General features: G+C 37.4%; 1 protein-coding gene across 2 annotated transcripts; it reads right to left on the bottom strand.

Annotated features, from left to right (window-relative positions):
* Positions 1-1,450: 1,450 nt before the first annotated feature.
* Positions 1,451-10,194, bottom strand: LOC124607192 (ubiquitin-fold modifier 1). 2 transcript variants are annotated; one of them, XM_047139414.1, is made up of 4 exons: positions 10,079-10,194; positions 9,895-9,951; positions 1,778-1,908; positions 1,451-1,695 (listed from the first exon to the last, which is right to left on the bottom strand). In XM_047139414.1, the coding sequence occupies exons 1-4, from the start codon at positions 10,081-10,083 to the stop codon at positions 1,604-1,606; spliced, it is 285 nt and encodes a 94-aa protein (XP_046995370.1). In that variant the 5' UTR covers positions 10,084-10,194; the 3' UTR covers positions 1,451-1,603. The 2 variants fall into 2 exon arrangements, with proteins under 2 accessions (XP_046995370.1, XP_046995369.1); XM_047139413.1 differs by lacking the exons at positions 1,451-1,695; positions 1,778-1,908 and adding an exon at positions 1,915-3,057 and having other exon boundaries at positions 10,079-10,154.
* Between the last annotated feature and the right edge of the window lie 1,481 nt (positions 10,195-11,675).

Genomic DNA, 11,675 nt, shown 5'->3' with positions numbered 1-11,675 from the left:
AATTTCATTTTACTTGCAGGAACTACTTAAAAAGTGCTAATGTTAAACACTTTTTGTAATTACAGCACTGCTATGCTTTCCTGACTTCTCAGCTCAATCTGTCTATAGAACACTACCCTGCCAACTGACTGCTGTTTCATCCTCACAGTATTGCACTTTCATATGAGCAGCACTCTGCGTCACTAATGTTTGCACTCAAAACCAGAGTTAAACGACCACTTAAATCTGCTTATCTATTGTCCTGGAGAACTGCCAGGCATCTAATCTAGGACCTCAATATGAGAGTTCGTAAGCACAGACCATTCAACGAGACGCAGGTTTACAGCCCCACTGTAAATATCCAACATAGCTAGCTTTGGTAACTGGCATCTTAAAATACAAAACTCAAAGGCATAATGCAGAAACCTTACTGTATCTAGAGTATGATACATCAGACAGATACAAGCAAGGCAAGAAGCAAGATACTTGGTCATTCAGATGCAGTGGTTGACTTAAAAGGTTTATACTTGTTTTTAAGCTAATACCTTGATCAGAAGCATCACATTTCCTTCCCTTTGCTGTAATTTATGTGTTCTATGTGTTTACATTGCAACTTACATTGAAAAGTGGGTCATGATGAGAAGAAGTCATGATAAAAAGAGCCCCTTTCTGATTGGTAAGACACAAAATTGCTAAGAAAGTGGGATATTTACTCCTACAAGGTGTTACAAGAAAACTGAAATGAATGGTTTAAGGTTGGTCTCATTTACTGTGAACAATTTCAGACAGAAGAAGAGGTAACAAATGGCAAAAAAAATTTAATAATCAATTAAAAATTTTCCCATTCTCAATATAATAGCCAAAATTTGAAGAGAAATTGCTAACTACATTACTATAACTTTGCTTGTGATGGCATCACCAATCATTCTTGTCAGTTCATCAAATAACTGAAAACTTTTTTCAGAGAGATACAAATCTCTTACCAGTCCAACCTCAGTTGTCTCACAAGAAAGAATATATTCTGTGATTGGCTAAGTTTCATTCAGTTCAGAATGAGCCATTCCACCACAGGATTGTTATAAGCAGTACACAACTTCCAATACTGAAGAAAAAGTTTGTGTGCAACCTCAAAATATTAAATCTTTCTTCAGCACTTGCCTTTCCCATTTTTTGTGGTGTTGTGCAGTTATCATTTCATTTCATTTATGCAAAAGTTTAGGAACTGTTTTTAATTTTCATTTATAAGTCATCTGAGAGTTGTAAATACAGATTGTACGACTAATATACAAATGGTTTCATACAATTACTAAGTAATATTTGTGATTCATAAAATAACAAGTGCTAAATATCTGCATTAAATTATTATGGCAATACTAAATCATTGTTTTCAAATGGTTCTTTGTTTGTTGCATCCCTTGTGAGGATTATCTGCACTGAGCAATCAATGCATCAATAAAAGCAGCATGTTTTTATTTTATATAAGAATTACTTTTAATTCTGTGACAAATACAACGAACAACAGCTGTACAAATTTCTTATAAACATACTTTTAAAATGTACACATTAACAACCATGATAATTATAAACCGTACAATTAATAACATAGTTCAAATTTTAAATGCTGTTATCGGGTATTTTGCCACACAGCACAATCTGAGCCAACCCGATCCCGTGGTATAAGTCGCAGCTCTGATCCGTGTTTCAGAAAAACATTGCCTGCAACACATCAAGTAATTATTTTTCCTTAAATAATATCTTCAAAGAAACTATTACAACACAACATTGATAATACTCTTACCAGCAGTCTGCTGTGGATTAATTCCAATCCCATCATCTGTGATAATAGCAGACGTTGCAGGTGGAACTTTAAATTCTTCTGCAGCAAATTTCAAAACTGCTGTGAATGGTGTGTTTTCAGGAACACTCAATCTGTGGCAACATTGCAACTTATGTATGAAATAATAAAATGTGTTTCAAATTTAGTTCTTAGAAACACACATACAACGTACATCTCTCCATGGGAAATCTGATTTACACACTAAATCATCCAACCATGCAAATATACGGTAACCTATGATTTCAGAACTGGAAAGAGATTTTAGTATTTTGACAACCATATTGAATTCCTCATCTGATAGTGAAGCTTTTGAGTCTGATGAAGCCCATTTAACAATTCCATGTTTAAGAAAATATGGAACTTCCCATCTCATGTTTTTCCCAACATCTGTCACAAACTCTAGGAAAGTTGAAAGAAACTCAGGATAACTTTCTGACACAAGTACCACAGTTCTTTCATCAACTGCTGTAAGCACCTTCTTCCATAATACCAATTCTGGGCCTGATCCCTGCCTTAATGTTAAAAGTATTCTCTCTAGGATAATTTTTTTAACATTGGCATTACTTTCATCCTTTTCTTTCAGAGTCAGCAGTTTGAACAAACATGGAACATAAATTTCATCAGAAATTACTTTGCTGGCTGACTGTGCAACTCTTTCTGTTTTCCCATGCAGAAGATTATTTGTCCACATTGACATAAGTATAAACTCAAAATCTTTCAGCACATATGCGTCACAATTTTTCAAAGACAGCAAATGCATAACTGTTCTTTCACAGACCCTTTCTGACAGCAAAGTTTGGACTGTAGTTTCAAATCTAATCATTCCACAGTGATCAATATATGTGTCTATGGCAGTAAATATTATGTGTGCATCTGCATTCACTTTGGAAAGGAAAGATATTAATAACTTGTCACTAGCTCCCTCAAAGAAACTGAATGTAAATGGAACATGTCTATTTTTTTTATTCCACCAATTAATTAACTGCTCTTCAAACTTGCTTGCAGTACCATTTGAATTCATTTTCAAATAAAGCATTTCCAAAGACTGAGCCAGTTTGAAAGAATATTTTACAGCAGTTTCTGTTGCAGATTCTATCCATGAAGTTTCTTCGCACAAGACAAGAAATTTGTCAATATGATGAAGAACAGGTTCCGCTTCATCTTCCTCCATATCTTATTTATATTCTAAATCATAAGCTGAGTCATTTAGCTGCCATCAAAATTCTTCGCAATCTTCTTATCTGATAAACAAACAGAGAAAAAATACTTTTGTATATTGCTGTATACATAAATTTCAAATATTTCCCACCCTTACTTCAAAGCAGTAACCCAAAGCATAATGATTTGTTTTAAACACAAATCCACTCTCCACTGAAAGTATTATGTAAATATGACTAAACAATCACAAATTGTTCTGCATCATTCAATGTGTCATATCCAACAAAACAATCTAATTTTCCAGGAGCATATATTGTTTGCCATGGATCATGATTCACACAGTGCACATGTTCACACCAATAACTGAATAAGACATAAGTCAAATCCTAATCACTCTTTTTATATATACAAGTGACAGCTGAGGAAGGAATGAAGATCAAGGTTCAACACGTAGCCAAAAGCGAGGCCATTATGAGATGGAGCATATATTTGTATTTTACAAGGATATGGAAGGAAATCTGTAAGTCTTATTAAAGGAAACCATTCCAGCAATCGTCTTTTACACAATACAGGGGATACCACAGAAAACTTAGATCTGGGTGGCCACCGATTTACTTAACACTCCTCTCAAACATGGGTCAAGTGTCTTAATAATAAAGCCATCTGTCGGTAATGAATGTGGAAACTGTGAAATTTGGCAAATAAACAGGAATAAAATGTTAAGTTATAGATGTCACCAATTTGAAGTTTGGGGTGAACAATTCTTATCTAGGGATGTTCCAAAAACACACACAAATAATTGGCACAGATGAAAGAAGGAATGAATGGCAGGAAAAAGAAATCCTAGCACTAACTGGTGACACAAACGGCAGACCTACGGTTATGTTGTCTGACAATTATCCATTATGCTACCAAGGCATTGGGTTGGAGTGGAGGAAGGGGGGGGGGGGGGGGGGGGTGAAAGACACTACACCAGAAGTATAACTGCTGCAAGTGAAAAAAGGAATAGTAGGAAGTATGTGCACCAGAAGATCGAATTACAATGTGTGAGTGAGGGGGACAGGCAACACCGGGGAACCTCTAATAAAACCATGTTGTACGACGTAAACCTATATAACGGGTATAAAATGTGCAGACAATGAAATTATACAAAACAGTGACAATTATGAATTTAACTGTGGGGAGAGGGGCTGCATCAAGTGTACACCAAACACATATTTCTGTTGTGCCAAAGCATACCCTATCCCAGAGAGTCAAGGTCACTTACCAAAAAGCAATGTCATATACCACTGTCGATGCAACCATGTGCAGCTTTCTATGGGAGGACAACAAAAACTTGCTGTCACATGTGTGAAGAGCACACACGCTCATGAAATTCAAATATCTGCAGAACTACATGCGATAATTGATACCGTGCCTTATGCATGCACAATTGGTACTTGGTGTCATTCACGCGACAGACCTGACAATTGACATGAGTGGAGCACTGAAACTGGTTGTGTAATGAAACAATCAAAATTACAGGTTAAATTTTACTTATGGCAGCAGCGGCACATCACTATGCATAGTGTGTGAATGTTGGCTATGCACAACTGATCTGCATGAGCACAATGAGCAAGTGGATCAATGTTCCTTTAATTAAATCACAAGAGAAGATAGGTGGATTAATGTTTATTCATAATAGAATCACACATTCTATATATTAAAAAACATTCATTCACCTACCTCCTCCCATTATTTAATTAAAAAGCACTGACCCACTTAATCAGTGTGCTAGTGCAGATTGAATCCAACATTAGCACACTACACTGCAGCTGCCATACATAAACCAAAATAATGGCTGTTGGTACAGTATTACTATATTTCAGCAACCAGCCACTGTCTCTCACTCCTGAACCCAAGATGAAATAACATTAGTTTCTCTATATACCTACCAGTAAATTTACCAATATGTGCACAAGCTGTCCTAGCTCATATATTTCCATCTTCTCCCTTGATGTCTGTCCCGATTTTACACATAACTCTGATATTCATCCTAGTTGCGATGCTAAATGAAAAGATAGGTAACTGATGTGTACTTTATGTGAGTACTGCAGAGGATGCAAGTTTTATAACTGGTACTAAAGAATTTCTTTGTTTAACAATGAACAGCCAAATCCCCCTGCTATAGATGGCCCCCCTTCCTGATATTGTAGATTACATTTAATTACACATATTCCAATCTCACATAAGACACAAAAAATATATACTCACAGATACAACTGGGCACAATGTCTACACAGATTTCATTAGTGGTGAAACATGCTAGAGTTTATAACTAAAAAATTCTTAACACATTTTGGTAACTAAATGGGCACAAGTGAAATAAAAGACATGAGTGAAATATACCAATCACAGAAAAAGCTTAAATAGGTGCTGACAGTTGCAGAAATGAACAGCAATCAGCTAAACACAGAATTTGGGGGAAACACTGCACAAGGTCTACAGCGCATGTATAGTACAACGCAGCTCTTCTTTTGGGTACTGCTGTTGGCAATTCTTTATCATTGTTTAAGGCCAATCAAGGGACAGTGTGCAGGAGCCTATGAAAACCACTCAGTCTTATAATCTTGGTTGTCACAAACAGTTCATGGTTTTTTCCAAACATGTAAGGATTTCTGAGGTTGTGGTTAGGTTGCACAGCTTAAATTGCTGCGAGTGAAATAAAATAAAAGTTAACTTCATTTATGAATCACATCTGACTTGCGATTCACCACGTTTGCACTTCCAGTCATGTGAATCATTACCAGCAGTAGCACAAAATAAAAAGCTGTGGTGCACCTTTAGTGTACTTTTACCACAAATGCATGCAATGCAATGCAATCAGACCAAAGCAGGACAGTCATTATGAACATGAAGAGGCACAGCAGAAGCAAGAGGTGTGTTCCTTCCCCCCCCCCCCCCCCCAACAGGAATGTGCATTATACAGTGACCCATGATAAGGTAGTTAATAAGGGCAGCACAATAAAACACAGAGTATAAAAGAACTGGTAAAAAGAAACCAGAATCTCAGATTGAGGCACAGTAGAGAAAGTGTGAGGGGGAGAGGTGTAGCTACTGCAAGAGTTCTGTAAAACACGTTTTGTGGGCCTTGTGTGGAGTAGGTAGGCCTATGTAGAAACTGAAAGGAGGCCAGTGTCGAACTATTTAAAAGCCTGATGCAATTTTATTTAATTTAAAATTGACATTTATGTCAGTGACTTATCGATTTTAGCTAAACTAGATGAGTTAGGAAACAAGACCAAGAAAATCACTACGCCATTTAGCACTTCAATGGGTGTGTCAGCAGTATCTGCTCACAGATTTTCCCAAATCCAAGTGAAACATTACAAACAATGGAAAATCCAGGATGGGCTGTAACAATATTATGAAAAGGATAGTTGCTACTCACTACATGGTGGAGATGCTGAGTTGTCGATAGGCACAACAAAAAGACTGTCACAAAGTGAACTTTGTTCCTATCTGCAACTCAGCATCTCCACCATAAGGCAAGTAGCAACTATACTTTTCAGAATATTGTTACATTCCATCCTGTCTTTTCCACTGTTTGATTTTGCCTGCTTGGTTTTCTTCCGTCCCATAACCCAATCCTGTTTTCCTTTGCTTCTATTTTTTAATGCATTACTATACTCGGGTCGACAGAAGCGTCCGATCCCACGCGTCGGCTTTGACCCGTGACGTAAGGGTGTTAACATGTGTGACATCATGATGGTGTGGAGTTTGGTTTGTGAGTGTGGCGTGTTTGTAAATGTCGTCGTGTCGTGGTTTGTTGTGCTCTCTGATGTTATGTTTAGGGTTTTCGTTTGTGTGGTGTAATGGGCTCAGTTTGCTTTTGCTCATTATCCAGAATTTTTCGAGTATATCTGTGTTTGTAGTGGAATTCGTTTCAGTGAGTTAATGATTTTGTGTGAAGGTTAATTTAGTGTTGTTCGCTGTACATCATGTGGTAATTTTAGTAAAATTAATCGGTTGTTGTTTTTGTTCAGGAATGGATATGTCGGATAAAATTAACAGTGTGCAGGTCAAGGGAAGTATTCGATCCCAATGTGTGGCTGTGTATGTTGATATTGCTATCGGGAGATGTTTTTGAGCTATATAGGCCAAGGGAAGTGTTTGATCCTAATTTATGGGATCGGGAGCTGCTGTTGAGCTATATAGGTCAAGGGAAGTGTCCGATTCCAGATGATATTGTGTTTAGTGGTATTTGGGGAGTTTTGTGATGTCGTTTTTTTTTTCGTCGTTTTGTGTGGTTTTGTATGGGAGTGGGTGTCTAAATTTGTTTATATTTAGTTTGCCCCCACCCAAAAACATCCCATTTCCCACGCTTGTCCCGTTAGTGTCATTAGGCTTTTTGTGGAAAGTGTGTGTGTTTGTTTTTTGAAGTATTTTCGTCCTCGTGTGTACGTACCGACTTAATATGCGCCATATTGGAATCATGGTTTATGCTCGTTTCTGCCATATTTGTGATGTCATGGGTCAAAGCACACGGGCGGGATCGGACGCTTCCATATTTCCCTATACTCAGTGTCCATCTGGCCTTTCTCTTCTTGCCTTACAAACTACACTGCACACACTACTTACAAGCCATATTGTATCAACCACCTCAGCCTCGCACAACAGAGGGCTACAATACACTGCTGATTGTTGGTGCAGTATTTCATGTCCCACATTACACCCACCGATATCATTAATCTGAAACCTTACAAAGCAACCCAAGTGCACTGACTGATAAATTCAAATAGTATTTCTCTATGACCTTGTCCAGCTGGCAATTGGTATCTGTCAACATACAAAATATGATCCTGAAATGCTCTGATTCTGTGATGAAGCATGGCTGCATTTGCAGAAGGCTCATGAACTTTTTCCACAAGACCCTAATTGCTGATACATATGAACACCATAATGCAGCCTATTTTTTGAAGGACTAACAAAACAATCAACAGTTACTTCATGCACGACAATGCAAGTGCACCGCCAATATGAATATGACAGTTTTACAAGGAATTAAGTATAGGAACTATAATTTTGTTTGTGTACATCTCTGTGAGAAGATGCTATTACCATTTTGCATCTGAAGCGCTAAATGGTGCACCAACTTCCTCAGACATACTTCCAAGTCCACTCCTAACTCATCTAGTTTTGTCAAAACTGATACACCACTTGCCAGAGTCTGAGGCTCATGTCACAGTGTATGCGGAAATATGAGACTGCCTTTCCAATATTGCAGACTGTTAAAGATTTGAGCATACAGAATAGGTCCTCAGATACACGAGTGGCCCGAAGACTAAGTAACAGAACCTAGTACATTACCCTGTCTGGCAAGTGTTCATTGCAGATAAAGCTATTGTCAGGAATGACCCAGGCAAGTGTGATGGGGCTGCTCATTTTCTCAACATATATAAACACTCTCAGAGTTGGGGTGAGCAGCAAACTGAATTTGTTTGCTGATGTAGCTGTAGTTTGCAAGGCAGTGCCATCTTTAAGGAATTGTTGCATGGTACAGGATGACTGAAAATTTTTTTATTCAGTACGATGAATGGCACCTACATTAATAGGAAAAATAATCCTATAATGATCAAACACAGTATTAGTGATGTGCCATATCAAATACCAAGCCGTGATGTTGCAAAGCAACACGAAATGGAATGACCGTGGAAGCTCGAGCGGTCAATTTCAGTTTCCTGGAAGAATTATAGGAAAGTGTAGCTCATCTGTGTACAAAACACTTGTGTAACCAATTTTTGCTTACTGCTCATGTCTTTGGGACCCCATCAGGTCAGTTTAAAGGAAGACATCAAAGCAATTAAGGTGCGTGTTGACTGATTTGTTACCAGTAAGTTTGAGCAACATGTTGAGTATTATGGAACTTCTATGTTAACTCTGGTGGGAATCCCTGAAGAGCTGTGCTTTTCACAAAACATTATTGAGAAAGTTCAGAGAACCAGCATTTGTGACATGCAATTCAAGAAAGTGAGATAAGAGAAATAAGGTCTCATATGGAAGCATATAGAGAGTCATTAACCCCTTGCACCTTTTTCCAGTGGAATAGCAAAGGGGCATGACCAGCAATTGTATAACGTATCCTAAACCATGCACCATATGGTGGCACGCAGATTTTGTATTAATTAGTATTAGTTTCCACAAAAAGCTGGGCTCACCACTGCTCAAACTTTAAACAAGCTGTACTGAAACACTACAAACATGTTGTCTGTGAGAGTGAACACTAAAAAAGTCTAACAAGCCAGTTAAGGTATCTTTCTTTTTTTTTTCACTTCATGATCACAGCAGTTAACTTTCACCGTAATCTTGGAGGGAAATATTTTCTGTGGTGCTACTCTTTCTATAATCCAAGTCCTACTAAAGTGTATGTTGTTCTCATTAAAAGAACCATCAAAAATTACTTCATAAATGGGATTAAATTTGCACGCATAAAAACATAAGGCTGCAATAGTCACCTAGCAGACGTCAAGTCGGCCAAAAGTCCAAGTGTAATAATACACACTGTTGCTAATGACACAAACGTGGTATTTTGATATCTGCATGTTTCTCTCCACCACATTTCCTATTGATAAGTTACAAGTAATATTTTCCTGAATAGCTCCATGTCTCACAGCACTCAGAAACATTGTTTGTTACATGTAATACATTTTCGTGATCCTTGTCTTTGTACTGACTTTTACAAATACTTCCACTGAAGTAAACTCACAAAGAAATCTTTTTGTTGTACTGTCGAAATCATGGTTCTGGCAGTCGTCTTACAACAAACGGGTTGTTCTTGCGTAGGCACAAAATGCGCCCCTACTGCTGTCAAGACTACTGTCATCTTCTCTGGGTACAATGCTTAAACTAATTACTTGTGATACTAATGTTTCGAAACTTACACTTTAAATGGTAGTTTGGGATCTGATGTAAGAGTAATCTTGAATGTTACTTTAGACCTGAAAAGTGAAATATGGTCGTGTTACTTCAATATGTTATGCATGTTAGAACTTTTAACGTGCAAAACACATTACTCTTTTATCTCTGACATATTCTCGACTGTTTTCTGTACACAGATTTACTCACGCCATAGCTTCTTTCACAAAATAAACGAAACTATACACCAAACAATAACGCCAAACATGCACTTTGACAATTTAAGTACTTGCACGCCGCTAACGCAAACGCAACTAAGATCTCTGATACAATTAATGTCGTTGATCGTTATGGCCGGGCAGAGTGGTATAATTTTATGTTTTATAAACCATGTGCCTTTATTTGTACATACATCACGAGAGGTACGTGGCTGCGATAATTTCAAATATATAAAATATATGTCTGTGTATTTATATAGATCGTTTGTGGCCAGGGCGGCTGAGCCACAAGCTGCGATTTGTCTACGTTCATTATATACTCGCAAACATATCGTAGTGTGAGGACTGGTGACCGATACAGAAAACGGTGCAAAGGGGAAACAGGAGTCACCCGTTTGAAAGCAATTTCCCGCATTTCTGGGTGCCGCTGTTGTCACTTCTACCTGTTGGTATGAATTGTACAGTCACCATTGCCCAAGTTCATTAAAGTATCTTTACTGACAACTGAACTTTTTGAAATGGAATAAGATCCGACATTGCATACGTACATACATATTCCAAACTGTCGATGACCCACACTCTTGTGACATTGGCTGTTCTTTGCCGTTCCATGCAATTGTCGCATCTTATCCTCTCCTCAGTGTCTTCCATATACTTCGTGCTAGACCGTCCCTTTCCTTTCTTTCCAGAAATTTTCCTACAAGAATGTTAACAATGAATGTGTTGAGTCTGATGACAGGCCCAAAAATTTGTTTCTCTTTTCCATTTCCTTTAAAGTTTTTCTTTTCCTTGACTTTCCTTAAGACTTTCTTGTTGGGTTTTCTTTCTGTCCAGCTCATTCTTATCATTTATCGCCATGTCCACATTTTAACGGCTTAAAGTTTATTCCTTTCCACTCCAAGCAGAGTCAACTATCACAGAGCAGTGTACTCCACATAAATGATTTTGTAAACTTTTTTCTGGCGTTTATAATAATAAATTTTCTGGTAATTTTTTTTCTTAGACATAAATGATTCTTTTGCCATTGCTAACCTTCACTTCCATTAAGGATCTATTGTCTTCTGTGATTATACTACCAAGATAAACTTGTTTCATCTGATCAATTCTGCCATTATAATTTTTTTATATTGGTTTTAATCTCTCCCATACTTTTCTGTACTACCATTACTTTCATTTTCCGTTTGTTCGCTTTTTATTTGCATAGTTTAAGACTGTCTGATAGGACCTGGAAAATTCTGTTAATTTCTTTTTCAGAGTCTGCTACTATTATGATGTGAACTTATCTGATGAAATGCATCTGTATTTGTATCTCTTTATTGCTCTTGTAAATTACGATTTAATATATTGCATAACAGTTTAGGACAAATCATGTTTTATATAGAAAATACAATTATATTTGCCATGACTTTGAAAACTAATTCAATACTTGTTTCATGTTGTTGTTTGTTGTGGTCTTCAGTCCAGAGACTGGTTTGATTTAGCTCTCCATGCCACTCTATCCTGTGCAAGCCTCTTCATCTCCAAGTACCTACTGCAACTTACATCCTTCTGAATCTACTTAGTGTACTCATCTCTTGGTCTCCCTCTAC

Source organism: Schistocerca americana, chromosome 3 (assembly GCF_021461395.2).
Source record: "Schistocerca americana isolate TAMUIC-IGC-003095 chromosome 3, iqSchAmer2.1, whole genome shotgun sequence".
In the NCBI taxonomy this organism is placed as follows: Eukaryota; Metazoa; Arthropoda; class Insecta; order Orthoptera; family Acrididae; genus Schistocerca; species Schistocerca americana.
The sequence above is the reverse complement of the archived record's forward strand: the minus strand, read 5'-3'. Positions and strand labels throughout refer to the sequence as shown.

What these genes read in the sequence shown, in the direction of transcription:
- LOC124607192 (XM_047139413.1), bottom strand. Translation starts at nt 2,987, where the DNA reads ATGGAGGAAGATGAAGCGGAACCTGTTCTTCATCATATTGACAAATTT.